We start from the raw sequence: 16,222 nt of genomic DNA on the forward strand, positions 1-16,222 counted from the left end.
GCAGTCACCGCCCAAACTGAAACATAGAAAGCAGGAGGACCACTAACTTGAATGAATTTTTTTCACTGGAAGCCGGGATCCCACCGCGACAGTGGCAGCATCTCTCCCACTGGCTCCTGGGGCTACACTCTTCCCCATCTCCCACTACCCCGCCCCCCACACACAGAAACTATTCAGATCTCACTCAGGCTTATTTATGCCTGAGGCCAAGAGAGAGTGAGTCAAGGCCCTAAGTAAAACACAAAGCATGCATCCAAACCACACACTCACACAGACACCCAGCCTAGAGTGCGTCCACAAATGCTTCAGTTTCCCAGTATATGACCTGTGGGCATCTGTGTCCTACCACGCCTGCCTCTGGCCGCTGACAGGCACCCGTTTGTTCAGTCCCCTCGAGACCAGGGGTGCGGCCTTGGGCGGGTCAGAGCTGGAGACAGCCCAGACACAGAAGAAGGAGTGTGAGCCAAGCACGTGAAAGAGAAGGGGAGGGAGACGAGGCGCCCAGCCCCCGCAAGACGGGCCTGGACATGCTGGGCGCTCCCAGGTGGGGGCCCACCCACGCTGGGTGCCTCCCTGGGAAGAGAGAGAAGGAGCAGAGATCCCAGGCCCTGCAGCTGCTCTGCACCTGCAGGGAATCAAGTGACCCAATTCTGACCCTGGTCTCCCAGCAAACAACAACAACAACAAAAATATAAATAAGACAAAAAGAAGGAAGGAAGGAAAGAAAGAAAAAGAAAAAATGGGTAGTGGAAAGGTGAGAAAGGCAGTGAGAAAATAAGAAAGTAGGGAAGTGACTTTCTGGGTTTTGATGGAAAAGGGGGCTGGAAGACTAGACCCCTGGGTCCCCCGTGGCGGAGGGGGCTGACCACAAGATGCCTAGGTCCCTTTTGGATTCTGGTTCTGCCTCCCCAACCCGCAGGCCACAGAGGACTGCCCTGGGTTCTGACCTCAGCTATTTCTCACCTCGGGGTGAAGGTGGGTCCAGACCCGCCTCTCCTTAGCTTCATATAAGGGCTGGGGACTGAGGAGTACAGGTTCACACACCATGAGTTCCTCTACAAGACCAAGGACCTTTCTGCTGGCCTTCATGATGCTCTGCACCCTCCTGGGTTTCGGTGAGTGACAAGGAGGTCCCTGGACTCCTTCCTGGGACCTCAAGAAAGGAACAACTGGGAGAGGGCATCCTGGCAATTCAGGTTCATGGAAGAGGCAAAGGGTAAAGGTAGAGAAAGCTTAGGGCTCTAAGGGGGAAAAAAGCTCATGTGATTGGATCCCTGAGAGAGGGGGCTTTGTGAGCTCTGAATTCTCTGTCCCCTAGTCAGCGTCCCGAAAAACCTGAATTCTAGGAAATCAGATGAAAGCAGGACTAGAAAGAGAAATATTTTTAAAAAATAACAAAAAAATAACTGGTATGGCAAGACCAGTGTGGGCAACATAGTAGGACTCAGCCTCTAAAATAATAATAATATCTAAGGATACCCTAATCACATGGCTGAATAAAAATAAAATAAAAATTAAATAATAATAATAATGATAAAGGGGGGGATATTTTCTTTCTCCCTGGACTCTAAGGAGTTCATGCCCCAGTCCCCTCCTCTCCTGGACGTGGGAGTCCAGGCAGGCCTCACTTTCTCTAGGACCCAGGTGTCTGGGCCCAAAGTTGCCTCCTCTCACAGGACCAAGGAGTCTACGCCTTCGGTCCTCCTGGTCCTCACCCTCCCTCCTTGACCTGGGATGCAGACCCCAAGCTCAGGTACCCCTGCCTGAGCTCCTAGTGTCTGCGACACCTATGTGGTACCTGTGAGGAGGAGAGTCCCACACCCAAGAACCAGCTGGACCTGAAGTTTCACAAAAGTCCATGGAAACCTTCACCTTGACCCCTCCCTGCCCCTGAGCTTTTTCCGAGGACCCTGGCGTCCAAAGTCTCCAGCCTTGTAATTAGGTAAACAGGCTTCTTGGTGGAGTCGCTTCCCGTCCCTGGAAGCGGCTTGGAGGACATCACCACCGCTTCCTTGTCAGGCTCTAGACAGCTCCCTGGAGAGTGGTCCACACCTCGCCTGTAAAAGGCCAGGGAGACGCGGTCCTTTCCTCCCTCAGGACCCAAAAGTCCACCTCCACTGTCCCCATCTCCCTCTGGACTCCAAAGTCCAAGTCGTGGTCCCAAGACGACATGACCTATGACTACAGCCCGTCCTCTACACTGCAGGGTGCCCACTAAGCTGTGAGGTGTGTAGGGGCTCCGGGCCCACGTGCAGCGGAAAACTGAAGACCTGCGAGGACGGCAAGGACGCATGCGTGGTCCTCGTGGGGGAGTCCAACACAAGTACGGGGCGTGGCGGAGGGAGGGGCATGCCTTCAGGGTAGAAGATCCCACCACAGGGTGGGGGGAAGGTGGGCGGGATCGTTATGGCTTTCAGGATGGATAGGGCGTGGGAAAAAATCAGAGGAGGGAGGAGGGCAAGAAACAGGGAAAGACCATCCTGAGATGGAGGGAAGAGAACTAAATGGTGAAATAGAAACCATCATCGACTGGGCGCAGTGGCACATGCCTGTAGTCCCAGCACTTTGGGAGGCTGAGGAGGGAGGATTGCTTGAGCTCAGGAATTGGAGGTTGCAGTGAGCTATGAGCCCACCACTGCACTCCAGCCTGGGTGACAAGGGAGACTGTCTCAAAAACAAACCAACCAACCACAGCAAAAAAAAAAAAAAAAAAAAAAAGAGAGAGAGAAGGAACATGGAGGAGGGGGTGAGATATAAAAGACTTTCTGGCCGGGCGCTGTGGCTCACGCCTGTAATCCTAGCTCTTGGGAGGCCGAGGCGGGCGGATTGCTCAAGGTCAGGAGTTCGAAACCAGCCTGAGCAAGAGCGAGACCCCGTCTCTACTATAAATAGAAAGAAATTAATTGGCCAACTGATATATATATATATAAAATTAGCCGGGCATAGTGGCGCATGCCTGTAGTCCCAGCTACTCGGGAGGCTGAGGCAGAAGGATCACTGGAGCCCAGGAGTTTGAGGTTGCTGTGAGCTAGGCTGACGCCACGGCACTCACTCTAGCCTGGACAACAAAGCAAGACTCTGTCTCAAAAAAAAAAAAAAAAAAAAAAAAAAAAAAAAAAAAAAAAAAAAAAAAAAAAGACTTTCTGTTGACTCACGCCTATAATCCTAGCACTTTGGGAGGCCGAGGCGGGAGGATTGCTCAAGGTCAGGAGTTCGAAACCAGCCTGAGCAAGAGTGAGACCCCCGTCTCTACTATAAATAGAAAGAAATTAGCCAAACAACTAAAAATAGAAAAAATTAGCCAGGCATGCTGGCGCATGCCTGTAGTCCCAGCTACTCGGGAGGCTGAGGCAGGAGGATCACTTTAGCCCAGGACTAAAGTCACATGGCACTAGAGTGCCATGTGACTCCATGGCACTCTAGCCTAGGCAAGAGAGTGAGACTCTGTCTCAAAAAAATAAAATAAAAGACTTTCTTAGGCAGGATCGGGGTGAGAAAAGGCAGAGAGGGAACAGCGAAATAGTGAGAGGGAAAGAATCTAACAGGCAAGAGGTGGGGCAGCATAGGAAGGAAAGAGGCTGGGCTGGAGTGTGGAGTGAGGGAATGTGATCAGAGAAGAGATCATTCCTGACAAAAGGAGAGATGATTTTGGGATGGGGGGAGAGACAGAAAAGAGACCACCCTGGAAAGACAACCTCAAAGGAGAGAGCTCATCATCTTAAGGAGAAGTAGAGATGGGACAGAGGGGTGCCGGTGAGTAAAAGCGGAGGCGGAGGAGGACGGGACTTAGATGAAAGAGGTCAGGCCAGGCCTGAGAAAGGATGGGGACGAAAGGGAGCGATGGAAGACACCCAGTTGCAAGAGGAGAGATGATGGGGCCGGGGAGGGAATGAGGGCTGTGACAGATGAAGGGCGACTCTGAGTGCCAGAAGAAACCATCCGGACAGGAGGAGGTGTGAAAGGAAGGTGGGAGAGAAGATTACAGCACATTGGTGGGTGAAGGAAGGACCCAAAAAGCTTGAAGAAACCTCGCCAGGCATATGGGGGGAAAACGGATCCTGGAGGAGGTGGGAGAGGAAGCTGGGAAAAAACCTCCACTGGGTGGGGTAAAGAAAAGTCACCTTTGGAATTGGGTTGGGGGACACCACATGGAGGGGACTGCCTTGAACAAGACGCAGGAATAGCCAAGAGGGACAGCAAGAGATCATCCATGGGAGGTCTGGGCAATGAATGACACTGGAAGAATCGGAGAGAGAACGAGTGTTTTGAGGGCAACTTCCTGGGGTTTGTTGGAAGAGACTGTGGGGCAGGGGCAGGGAGGGCAAAGTCCCGAAGGCTGGACGAGAATGTGTCACACAGGCTTGGGGTGGCCATAGGTGGCCTGAAAAAGACTACTTCTTGCAGGACGGGGAGAAAAGGTTGGTTGTGGGGTGGGATGGGGTGGAGTGGGGTGGAAGGGACCCCATTAGGCAGGCACTGGGGGTTGGAAATGGGGAGTTACAAGGGACCACAAAGGCCAGAGGAGGGGCTGTGCCACCTAATAAACCACTCCAGATCACACAGCAGGGAGATTAGGAGGTGCAGCTTTAGGGGGTTGAAAGAGACTACCCCAGGAAGTTATGGGCTCTGGGAGGTGTAAGATTAGGAGAGACCATGAGGCACTGGGTGGAGGCCAGCAAGTGGTCAGCCAGCACCCCGTCCTCCTGTCCCCCACCCCACAGAGGGCCAGCACTCGGTGAACACCTACAAGGCCTGTATGAAGTTCAGCGACTGCTACTCCGGGTTTGTGTCCACCACCATGAGCCCCAAGGACTACATGGTGTCCAATGCGCACTGCTGCCAGAGCGACGGCTGCAACCGTGGCTCCATTCCCCGTAAGTGCCAGCTCGGCCGACCCCAGGAGCCCGCGGTGTGTGCTCTGGCTCCCCACTGACCGGCGCTGGGCCATCAGGCAGGCACCTGGCTTGCTCTGAGCCTCAGTTTCCTCAGCTGTTAAAAGCAGTGTCCATTAGCAACCCTGGTGTTCCCCAGGGTTTTGGGGAGTTTGGGAGGAGGCTTTAAATATCCCTGCTCACCTTCCACTTCCTCCTCACCCTCAGCTCCCCAGAACAATCGTACTGAGAACGGCTTGCAGTGCCCTGCCTGCATCGCGCCCTTCCGGGAGACATGTCCAGGGACCCAGGCAGCCCGCTGTGTCGGCCGGGAAACCCACTGCATCTACTTCGCTGGCAATGTGCAGGCTGGTGAGGGGTGCCTAGATCTCTGGAGGAGGGGACAGGGACCCCAGAACTAAAGGCACAAACTTCTAGGTTCCTGGGGAGGAAGGGGCTGTAGAGAAGCGGGTGAGGAGGTGGTGCGGGCCAGGATTCCCGGGTCAGGGGGAAGAAGGGGCTGGAGTCCCTGGTCCCCATCTGAGATCTCCCTCCCAGGTATCTTCAACGCCAAATTCGCCACTCGGGGCTGTGCTACAGAGAGTGCCTGCTACACCAAGGTTGGGGCTGAGGTGCCCTCAGCCTCCTATCTCTACTTCCTCCGCCGAGCAGACTGCCTACCAGCCCCCCAGCCCCCTGGCAGGGCTGAATGAAGAACCGAGGAATATATCTGTGGCCTGAAGTCCCTTCTGTCCTTAGCCTGCAGCCCCCTGTGTGCCTATAAATTAAACGAGTTAACAGAGCAAGCTTGCGTCCTTGTGTTGTGATACATCTTGGGGAGGTGGGATGCAGACAGTAGGGGTCTTAATCCCCTTTTACAATCCCCTCTTTTCAAAGAGGAGAGGGAAGACTGTCTTTTATTAAGGGATTGCTCCTTGCCAGGTCCCTAGGCTAAGTGTTTTCATACTATTGCTCGTTTTATGATCATGACAACTCTATGAAGTTTATATTATTATCCCCACTTTGCAGATGAACAAACTGAGACATGGGTTTTGGGTCAAACAGCTAGGAAATGTCAGAGCCCTGATTTGAATCTGAGTGTGGCAGAGTCCAGGTCTGATCACCTTTCCTGATTAACCTTTCCCTCTTTTTGCCCCATTTTTCATGTCCACAAAATGTAGATATTAATAGTTATAACCTCATAGGGTTGTTGTGAGTCAAATGAAAGGCAATTTAAAAAGCACTTAGTAAAAATAAATAAAGATAAATAAAAAGCACTTAGTGCAGTGCCTAGCACATTTAAGACATTGCTGATTTTAGAGACAATACATATGTCTGAGTAAATAGTAATCACTATAATAGCTTCCACTTACTCAGTGGCGATTAGTTGGCAGGTGCTAAACATTGACATCAATTGGGACAGACTAGATGATGCTATAGTAACAAACAAGTCCCTAATCTCAGTGGTTTGAAACAACAACGTCCTAATAGTCAACTAACACTGCAATAATGCTATGTAAAACATCATTCCCAAACTGAAATTTGTAATAACAACCATTCTTCCTTCCAAGGGTTTGCGGGTTTGGCTCCAGTTTGGGAAGATTCAGGTCACCTCTTTGGGATTACACAATCTTCTGTGATTAGTGGCTCCCTGGAAAATGTTCTCATGGCAGATCACAGGAACACAAAAGCCAAGTGTATTTAAAAAAAAGTATTGGTTTTTATTTGTTTGTTCTTTTGCCACCTTCTGCTAAGGAAAAATATTTTTTAAATTGTGATTTTTTTCTCTTTTCTTAATTTAAGCATATTATGGGGTACAGACAAAATTGTGATGTTTTATTTGACATGTGTTATTATTTAATCTTGCTCTGTTGCCAGGGTGATTAAATGCTGCAACCTAATAGTGACTTTACAAGTCACAGGATAGAGCTAGTCACATGGCCCCACCCAACCACCTTGGGGGCCAGAAGTCCAGTTCTGCCTGAGATCAGAGGCAGAAAGCTGGACATGTTTCATAAACAGCACACATCACCACCGCAGCCTCTTAGAGGCTGTTTCTCATTTTATCTTCACAACTCTAAGTGACAAGCACTATTGTTCTTGTCTCCCTCTTTTCAGTAGATAAATCTGAAGCACAGAAGGGCTGTTACAGTGAAGGCGACACAGCTAAAAAGCGGCAGAACTTAAGATTTTAATTACTGTGTGATGTTGAGGGGGAGAAAGAGACCACATCACACAGAGAAAGAACAAATCTGTATCAGTTTCTTTAGCTACATAACAATCCACTCCAAAACGTAGTGGTTCAGAACAATCACCTTTTATTTAGCTCACGATTCTATGGGTCAGCATCTTGGTTTGGGTTCAGCTGGGCTGTTCTTCTGCTGGTCTCAGGTGCCAGTGAGCTAGGTAGCTATGTTTCAGAGAGTTGGATGGCTGTGGGTTGGGGGTCGGTCAAGGATGATTGGGCTATGTGTCTCTTTATCACCCAGGAGGTTAGCCTGGGCTTCTTGATGTGGCAGTGATGGTATCACAAACTCCCAATGTCTAAACAGTCACTAAGTCCAGCTGCACCCCCTTCTAAAGTGGCAAAACTCAGATACAGATAAAGACACTTGGTCCTAGCCCAAGGAATTTTTCCTGGACAGATTCCCCACTGTCCTTCCCATCCCAAGCCAAAGGAGTCTGGGCCTCCATCTTTCTCCTCCCTCAAACCCAGAAGTCTAGGGTTGCAGCTCAATCAAAATCTCAAGCATCTTTTTCCCCCCCTTCAAATCCAAAAAGAACAGACACTCAATGGGATTTCCACTCATTTTTATTCATTCCTCCAAAAAAGCACCACAGGCCGACCACACCCTTGATGTGTTCTTCACAGTTCCCCGCTGCAATGGACACAAGTCTGTCCATCATTATCCAGAATGTAGGAAACTCAGCTATGGTGATGAGGTTGTCTTATCCACTGACCCAAGATTTTTGTGCCTATTCTGCTTCCGGTGATGGCAACACCAACATTCACCATACATTTCCCAGAATTCCTGCCTTCAAGAATCTTCCAGCCCCGTGGTGCTATGTAGACAAAGCCTAAGTCAACCCCATCAAAAGTCATGATTTAAAAGGCAACCACCCCACAAAGTAGTTGTGACACTCAAAGGTGCCAATATACAACGATATAAGCACAACCAGCACTCCTCAATGGACACAGACACACACAGAAACACAGTTGTCTTGCTTTCTCAGATATGATCTCTGGCATGATTCTCCTGCTGACACGAGGGTGAAAGGAATTTAGAACAGTGAAGCATAGAGCTGTCAGACAGGACCAGGTCAAGAGACGTTCTCAAAGTGGCAGAGAAAAAGAATGGGGCACTGTTGTGAGCAAAGGCATAGGGGTGGGACAGAAGGTGCCCAGACTACAGTCATCTTGGCGCTGCCTGGGGCTGAGAGTGTGTGGGCAGGGACAACAGGACTCACGTTTGAGCTCCCAGTGTGCGAGGCCTCTCAGAAAAGGGTGCAGTACGTTGTGTGTGCAAGCATGCACGTATGTACACACTTACACTGAATTCTCACAAGAATCCTGTGAGGTAGATGCCACTTGCTGTACATGTGGCCCTCCAGATCTCCAAGTGCTGAGATGTGATTGACACATCCCTTATTAAAATTTGGATTCAATCAAAATGCTACACTCAAGGACCACAAGGCGACATGTGGCCCCAAGGCCGCAGGTTCCTCACCCTATACTAACCGTTTCCTGTGATAATGGAAGTGTTCTATACCTGTACGGTCCAATACTGTAGCCACTAACCGCATGTGGCTAATGAGCACTTGAAATGTGGCTAGTGCAACTGACCAACTGAATTTTAAATTTTATTTACTTTCAATTAAAAAAACATACACTCATTCAGTTATTGGAAAACTACTAAATATAATTGGGACAATTGGGCATTTGAACCTACTTCTCCAAACATGAATTTTATGAAATCTAAATAGAGGGCAGGCAATTCTACTTGAAAATTTATCATCTGAATTGAGACATGGTGTAAGTATAAAGTCCACACCAGGTTCTGAAGATGTAGCAGGAAAGAACATAAAGTAACTCATTCGTTTAAAAAATATTGATCACATGTAAAAATAACATTTTAGACATATTAAGTAAAACATATTAAGGTGAGTTTAATTTGTTTCCTTTTTAGTTTTTTAGTATGGCTACTAGAAAATTTAAAATGACATCCGTGGCTTGCATTGTTTCCACGCGACGGCGTTGCTCTGCCATGCTTGACTGAGGAGCTTGAATGTTAGACTAAGGAGAAGGGTAGATGAAGGGTGTACTGGAATGACAGGTGTGCATCACGCCACTCCCCTAAGGCTCAGGCGAGCTGTGAGGACAGTGCCCCTGGAGTCATTCAGTAGAGAGCCAAATACTATCTTGGCTTTGGGTCAAACCGTGTCAGTGGTGGGAGTTCAAGCTGGACGTGGGAGTACCATCGTCCCTCAAGTATCTGCCCCTTGATCAGTTACCCTGGTCTTCAGCTATCAAGGGGAATAGGATCTCAGAAGAATTTATGGTTCTTGTCCAGCCCTTTCATTTCACAGATGGGAAAATAAGACACTGATCCGAGTCACACTGAGTGACAGCAGCAAAGCCATGCCTGCCGTCCTAGGTTCCTTGACCTCAGACAGGGGCATCCTCTCCCATTAAATGCCTGTTTCTCCCCATCTCGCTCCTTTTTCTGATCGTGGCAAGAGGCTGACAACCTAAATTCCAGTCTGATTATGCCAGTGATCTATGAATTAAAATAATAAATACCGTGTCTCCACGAAAATAAGACCTACGTATAAGATAAGCCCTAGCAGGATTTCTAAGCATTTGCACAATATAAGCCCTACCCCGAAAATAAGCCCTAGCGATGGGTGTGGCTTCGCAGCATAACTCATGCATTTTGCCATGCAGCGGTAAACAAGACAAGCAGCCCTTCTCACCTGCCCCATGAGAGCTCTATTGCTCGACATGAGAGATTGGGGCCAGTGGTTCTAAAGGAAATAGTCACAAGAAATTCAGGATCGAATTCGGGGTTTGGAGAGTCATGATGATGTTCCAGAAGACGACTTAGCTATATTTGAATAAATATAGATTGTTGTACTTTACTTAAAAAAAAAAATAACACATTCCCTGAAAATAAGCCCTAGGGTGTCTTCTTGAGGAAAAATAAATATAAGACCCTGTCTTATTTTCAGGGAAACATGGTATTTACTAAACACCTATTATGTGCCAGGCACCTACTGTTCTAGGTGCTGGGAGTACATCAGAGAAGACAGGCAAGGGGTCAATAACCAATAAATATGTAAATAAATAAATAAGGTCATTTTTGCTACAATTGCTACAAGGAAAATCAACTGGCCAGATGAACAATGGGATGGGGATGTATGGGCTACCTCAGTTAGGGTGGCCAGGGAAGATCTTTCTGAGGGGATATTTGAGCTAAGGTCTGATTGACAAGGAGCCTGTCCCAGGAGGTTTTGAGGGTAGAGCACTGTAGGAAAGAGAACAACAAGTGCAAAGGTCCTGGGGCAGGACTCAAGGTGGCCCACTCAAGCAGAAGAAGGAAGGCCCATCAGATTGGTTGGGGATGGGAAGGGGCAGGGAATGAGACATAGAGACAGGTGCCAGATCCATAGGGCTTTGCTGTGTGCTGTTAGATCTCAAGCCTACACTGTCTGGATTTAGTTTTCCCCATCTATTACAAAAGAAATTCTATCCCATGGAATCTCAGGTCCTCCTTTTCCGTTTTTGGCACTACAGAATTCCATAACCTGCAAGTTTTTCCCTACATGGAGCTGGCAGCCTACAACATTCCAGGCACTGTGGTTTCTGCCTTTTCCTCACTTCTGGCACATTCCTATGGGCTGGAATGGCTGCCCAGCCATTCTGTGGGACCCTTGCTCACTGCAGCACCCATTGTGTGTACACTAGAAGGCAAAGCATCTTGGGGACACCTGAGGTAGCCACACAGAAATGTTTGGCCTAGTGCAGCAGTATGGCTGCTTTTCCAAAAAGGCAGGTGCACAAAACACCAAGGCCAGAATGGGTTAAGGTTTAATGACATTAGAAACCAAGATTAAAAGAAACGCTCAAAGGAAAGAGGGCCGAGGAACCTACTCCCCAGAGACCCATGAATCACCCAGCACTGATAAAATGTAGGCGGTCACATCCTTTCCCAAACTCAGAGAGGCAGTTGTCAGGATCCAAATATAAGGTTTGTGGGAGATCATTTCTGAACTATGGTTTCCTGCCCTTCCACACCCAGAAAGCCTCAGTCCTGGTCCCTGGCAACTCTAGAGCCCACCAGGCCCAGACCTCTTAGTCCCTCTCATTTTTGTGGGACCACCCTCCCCACAACCAGAGCTCTGGGTAACAGTGGACACCCTTGTACCCCCCAAGAGAAATCAAGAGGTCGCCAGCATCTCCCCATAAGCTCCTTGATGCCTCCCCTCGATGCAGACCTCCCACCACCCAAGAACTAGGAACCAAGGCCCACAGCCCTCTTGGGAGCCAGGAGTCTGAAATCCTGGAGACCCCCCTAATAAAGATTCAAAAGGTACTGGCCCTTGAGGACCTGGGAGGCAGTGTGCAGGCCTTTTCCCCCATACTGGAGTTCAGGTCCTAGTGAGGGATCCCTCAATTAGGAAACAGGGCTTCTACCCTCTCTCTGCTGGAGGACTAAACATCCAATAACCTGTTTCTATTGTCTATGCGACCACGACATACCCACTTCTGGAGTTCAGGTCAACTCCCTTCAGGACACAAGAGACTGAATGTCATGTCCCCTGGTTCCCAGGGAAGTCAGGAGTCCTGTCCCCCAAACTGTATTCCCCTTCAGGAACCACGAATCCAGCTGATTAGAAGCCACACATGCCAACCAGAAGTCAGAGCCACGTCCCCTTCGAGCACCCAGGATTCTGAGCAGCGGTCCCCACTCTTTATCTCAGAGGCCTGACATCCCATGCCAGAGTGTGGACTCCCAAGCCCCCTCCTCTCTAAGTGGGACTTGGGAAGCCCGGCCCCCATCCCACCTCTCACTGGGTGGGCTCAGGGGGTGCCAGCACGGCCTCAGCATCTGCTAGCATTTCCTCGAGCGCCTGCAAGAGGACACCATGAGCGGCCCGGTAGCCCAGGCCACCTGTCGCTGCTGCGCCACCCGCAGGCCACAGGAAGGAGAGTGCGCCAAGGGCTGCGCCCCCTGCAGTGCCCTCTCCAGCCCAGGCACCCAGCCTGGCTTCCACCTCCGCGCGTGTCACTGGGCCTGGGAAATGCGCACGCGCTGCCAGCTCCCCGGGAGCCAGGCCTAGGGCACGCTCACGTCGTGCCAGCACCCCGGGTTCCAGCCCCATGGCGCGCCGCCACTCTGCCAGCTGACCCCGCAGAAGGGCCACGTCGCATGCCCAGCCCAGCCCTGGAACTGGTGCCGCCGCTGCCGCCAGGCTGGCCAGCAGAGCCGGCCTCCACGCGCCTGCCCGGAGCGCCGCAGCCTTCTTTCGGGCAGCACTGATGGACGCCGGTGGCAGCGCCAGCAACAGCGCCCCCGCCTGGGCTGGAGGGAGCGCTCGCTGCAGCCATTCGCACAGCCCCGGGAGTCCGCTGGCACGTAGAGGGAACACTGGTGGCAGCGACTCCTCTAGCACCTCCCACGACTCATCCTCCGGGCTCAATGCTGCTGCCGGATCTGAGTCCCCACTGCCTGACTTCTTTGCGCCAACGACAATCTGCTGCACACTCCCGCTGACAGCTTTCTCAGAGCCTTCCCCACCGCCTGCTTTCTGCCCTCCAGCGCCGCGCTTCTCCCTTCCCTCGCTGAGTGCACTCTCCGAGCTCTTGCTGCTGGCCTTCTCCACCGCGTCCTCTTCTTCCAGAGGCTCCGGATCCGCGCCCTCGCCGTCTGTTCTCACGCAGACAAGTGGCGCATCTGGTGGCATCAAGGCGCGGACCTGGGCCCAATCCTTCTCGGTGGGGGCCCCAGGGGTGACGAGGATGAGGGCATCGTAGTGCGTCGGGTGAGAAGCGACAGTGGTAGTGCCCGCAGGGCCCAGAGGCACAGTCCAGAGCACCACATTGGGGCGCTCTGGGGCTGGAAAGGGAGTGGGCTTCGTGGGCACTGAAGCAGGTACAGCACCTGCTTCGCCAGGATCCAATCCGAGCAGCACATTCAGGACAAGGCCCATGTCAGCAGTGCCAGCCACAGCCAGATCCAGGCGCGCGCTGCCCAGGCGCTCCAAGCCTGCACGCACCCACGACAGCGCCGCCTCCAGGCCACCAGTCTCAAAGGCCTCTCGTACAGCTTCCAGCTCCGCAGCGCCCAGGACCTCAAAGCCATCCTGGGCTGGTGGCAAGAGCCTGCGGGGTCAGGGAGGGATGGGGTCAAGGGCAGAGCTTTCGGATAAGCAGGAAGGGCAGGGTAGTTAGAAAGCAGGTGGGGCGGGGCTCTGAAGATAAGGGAGGGGCTTAAAGCAGGGAAGTGGCTGGATGAGTGGACTTGAGATCAGATTTCCAACAGAGCCAAAAATGGGGACTAGGGTAAGACTTTCTAGGAATACAGTCTTTGGGACCAGGGTTTTTCCAAGGGTCTGCTAGATTAAGGCCATGCTGGGTGAGACAAAGCTCACAGATGGGCCTTAAGAGCAAAGACAGAATAGCAACTGTACTGCTATTGCAGAAAGTGGAAAGTTAGCTGGGCGTGGTGGCTCACACCTATAATCCTAGCTCTCTGGGAGGCTGAGGCGGGAGGATCGCTCAAGGTCAGGAGTTCAAGACCAGCCCGAGCAAAAGAGAGACCCCTGTTTCTACCAAAAATAGAAAGAAATTAGCTGGACAACTAAAAATATATATAGAAAAAACTACCCAAGTGTGGTGGTGCATGCCTGTAGTCCCAGCTACTCGGGAGGCTGAGGCAAGAGGACTGCTTGAGCCCAGGAGTTTGAGGTTGCTGTGAGCTAGGCTGATACCAGGGCACTCTAGCCTGGGCAACAGAGTGAGACTGTCTCAAACAAACAACAACAAAAAAAGTTGAGGCTGGGCTTAAGGAGGGCAGGTGAGGGGAGAAGCCTCATCTACTAGTTCTTACCAAGGAGATGTGGCTAAGGTGAGGCTAAGGGGAAAAGGTGAGCATTGGACCTGGACAAGAGGGTGCCCCAGTCTCAGCCACATCTTGACGTCTATAAAATGAGGTGGCTGGCAGTTTGGAGAGAAAATTCAGTAGGCAGCTAGCAAGTGGGAAGAGAAAAGCGAGGGGACTGGAGAAAAGGAAGTGGGGGAAGACACTCAGAAATAATAAAACTCATTGAGGGTGTGGCTTTAGGGCAACTGGGGTCAGCTAGAGAAACAAGCTGATGGTAGGGAAGACAGAAGGGCTCAAGAATTGGAGTCTTCAAAGACTATACTTCCTTTCATACTTTCAGAGATTATTTCTGTAATTCGTAGAGGTTTCTCTGAACATGTAAAAAAAATTCGAGTCTTCAGGTTAAATCGAAATCAAGAGGAACACAAACTTGTGTGGCAAGAGGGAGCCGTCCTCCTTCGAAATTTTGTCTGAGGACAGTATTTGGGAGACAGAACCTGGCCTCTCCTAGAATTCTCGCTTGAGAGCAGGGTGACTTCAGAGCTCCCACTATAGGTGGGGCCCTGATAATAGGTGGGGACCTCCACTTGACACGTGGCTGGGGTGGGTACTAGATGACAAAAAAGGGTTAAGCAAGGAGGGCTCACCTGGGATAGAGTTTCCCTGTCCTAAGGCCTGTAATCCTAGCACTCTGGGAGGCCTAGGCAGGATCATTTGAACTCAGGAATTCAAGACCAGCCTGAGAGAGAGCAAGACCCGCCTCTACTAAAAAACAGAAAGAAATTAGCTAGACAACTAAAAAAAAAAAAAATATATATATATATATATATAATTAGCCCGGCATGGTGGCCATGCCTGTAGTCCCAGCTACTCAGGAGGCTGAGGCAGGAGGATCACTTGATCCCAGGAATTTGAGGTTGCTGTGAGCTAGGCTGACGCCAGCTAGGCTGGGCAACAGAGTGAGACTCTGTCTCCTCTGTCTCCAAAAAAAAAATCTGTGCTGAGGGGCAGGCCTGAACCACCAAGCAGGGCCTCCGCGCAGATGTCAAGTTAAGCCTCGCCCTAAGCTCACTGGGGGTGTGGTCTCCTCAAAGAGCACCTTAGGGAGATGGGGTCTAGACTAAGAGACCCGACCTCCCCAGGCCAGCCAGAAACCCCGAGCTCACCTCTGCAGTGCCTTCGCCTGGCTCTGCAGCGCCGCCCGCAGGCGCTCCAGCTCCTCGCAGCCTTCACTGCCGCCGCAGTCAGCCCGTAGCACGAAGAGAGCCGCGGCTCCTAACCCGGCTCTATCCAGCAGAGCCGCTGTCTGATCCCGGGCCTGGGCTTCATCTTGTGAATCCCCAGGACGGAGGTTCCGCACAGCCAGGAGCGGGGTCCCTCGAGCCAAGGCAGCCCGCGCTGCCTCTCCCAACGCTGGGGCCAAGGGCTCCCCGTTCCCTTCGGGTCCAGGTAGCACCAGTACCAACACGTTGGCCTCAGCCGCCCAGGGCCCTGGTTCTGCGGGTGGGCAGCTCAGCTCGCCCAGAAAGAGGCCTGGGCCAGCAGCTCTCAGGCTGGGGACCCTGGAGTCTGGCCGTCCCTCGGGGGCCTCTAACGTCTCGACATCCTTGTCGCACAGCGCTGAAATCAGAGCAGACTTCCCCGTGCCCGGAGGCCCCAGGAACAAGGCGGTCACGTCACCCTGTGGCGGAGGCATAGCTGGAAAGCAAGTGGGTGGGGAAGACGTGGGTCAGGGAGCACCCAACCTTTTTCTTTCCTAGCTGCCCCACTCTAGACCGAGGCTTTAGTTCTCCACCCTGCTCCCTTCTTTTATTCTCGGGTGCTACTCCAGGATCTAGAAATCCGGTCCCCAGGCCCTACTCCCCAGGGACCCAGGCGTCCCTTCCGCCCCCTTTCTGGACGCACGCGTTTCCCTTTCTGCTTCAGAGACTCAGAAATCTCGCCTCCAATCTACCACCCCTCCTCCTTCCAATTCACAAACCGAGCAAAGAGCCGACAGAGCGGGGAGAATAGGTGGTGGCGGCCGGTATGCCACCGAGAAGCTCCGCCCCAGGGATCCGGCGGACGGAGGCCGAAGAGGCAAGACGGCAGGGATTCAGAGGTGAGGGGACGCAGAACAACCGAAGTGCGCACGCGCCCAGCTTCAGCAGTCTCGGAGCCTCAAACAATGAGGGAGTCATAGCGCCTGCGCAGCTACCCATCCATGCGCAAAGAGCTTAGGTTTGTACGGCTCGGAGGGGGAGGGGT

At 51.8% G+C, this 16,222-nt stretch overlaps 2 protein-coding genes across 2 annotated transcripts; one reads left to right on the plus strand and one right to left on the minus strand.

The window, feature by feature from the left end:
• The first annotated feature begins 1,009 nt into the window (after positions 1-1,009).
• Positions 1,010-5,677, plus strand: PINLYP (phospholipase A2 inhibitor and LY6/PLAUR domain containing). The gene is made up of 5 exons (XM_012761248.3): positions 1,010-1,115; positions 2,207-2,323; positions 4,722-4,874; positions 5,100-5,243; positions 5,430-5,677. Exons 1-5 carry the CDS (start codon positions 1,046-1,048, stop codon positions 5,582-5,584), a joined length of 639 nt encoding a protein of 212 aa, XP_012616702.2. The 5' UTR covers positions 1,010-1,045; the 3' UTR covers positions 5,585-5,677.
• A 1,988-nt stretch (positions 5,678-7,665) lies between these two features.
• On the minus strand, positions 7,666-16,215 carry IRGQ (immunity related GTPase Q). The gene is made up of 3 exons (XM_012761251.2): positions 15,957-16,215; positions 15,142-15,673; positions 7,666-13,254 (listed from the first exon to the last, which is right to left on the minus strand). The coding sequence occupies exons 1-3, from the start codon at positions 16,174-16,176 to the stop codon at positions 11,940-11,942; spliced, it is 2,067 nt and encodes a 688-aa protein (XP_012616705.2). The 5' UTR covers positions 16,177-16,215; the 3' UTR covers positions 7,666-11,939.
• Between the last annotated feature and the right edge of the window lie 7 nt (positions 16,216-16,222).

This window comes from Microcebus murinus, chromosome 16 (assembly GCF_040939455.1).
Source record: "Microcebus murinus isolate Inina chromosome 16, M.murinus_Inina_mat1.0, whole genome shotgun sequence".
Lineage (NCBI taxonomy): Eukaryota > Metazoa > Chordata > Mammalia > Primates > Cheirogaleidae > Microcebus > Microcebus murinus.

Bases quoted from the DNA above. Each gene is read 5' to 3' on its own strand.
- PINLYP (XM_012761248.3), top strand. From the start codon at position 1,046: ATGAGTTCCTCTACAAGACCAAGGACCTTTCTGCTGGCCTTCATGATG. The intron at 1,116-2,206 runs GTGAGTGACAAG...TCTACACTGCAG, and splicing joins CTGCACCCTCCTGGGTTTCG to GGTGCCCACTAAGCTGTGAG. The intron at 2,324-4,721 runs GTACGGGGCGTG...CCCACCCCACAG, and splicing joins CGTGGGGGAGTCCAACACAA to AGGGCCAGCACTCGGTGAAC.
- IRGQ (XM_012761251.2), bottom strand. From the start codon at position 16,176: ATGGGTAGCTGCGCAGGCGCTATGACTCCCTCATTGTTTGAGGCTCCG. The intron at 15,674-15,956 runs GTTTGTGAATTG...CTTGCTTTCCAG, and splicing joins CTCTGTCGGCTCTTTGCTCG to CTATGCCTCCGCCACAGGGT. The intron at 13,255-15,141 runs GTGAGCTCGGGG...CTGACCCCGCAG, and splicing joins CAGGCGAAGGCACTGCAGAG to GCTCTTGCCACCAGCCCAGG.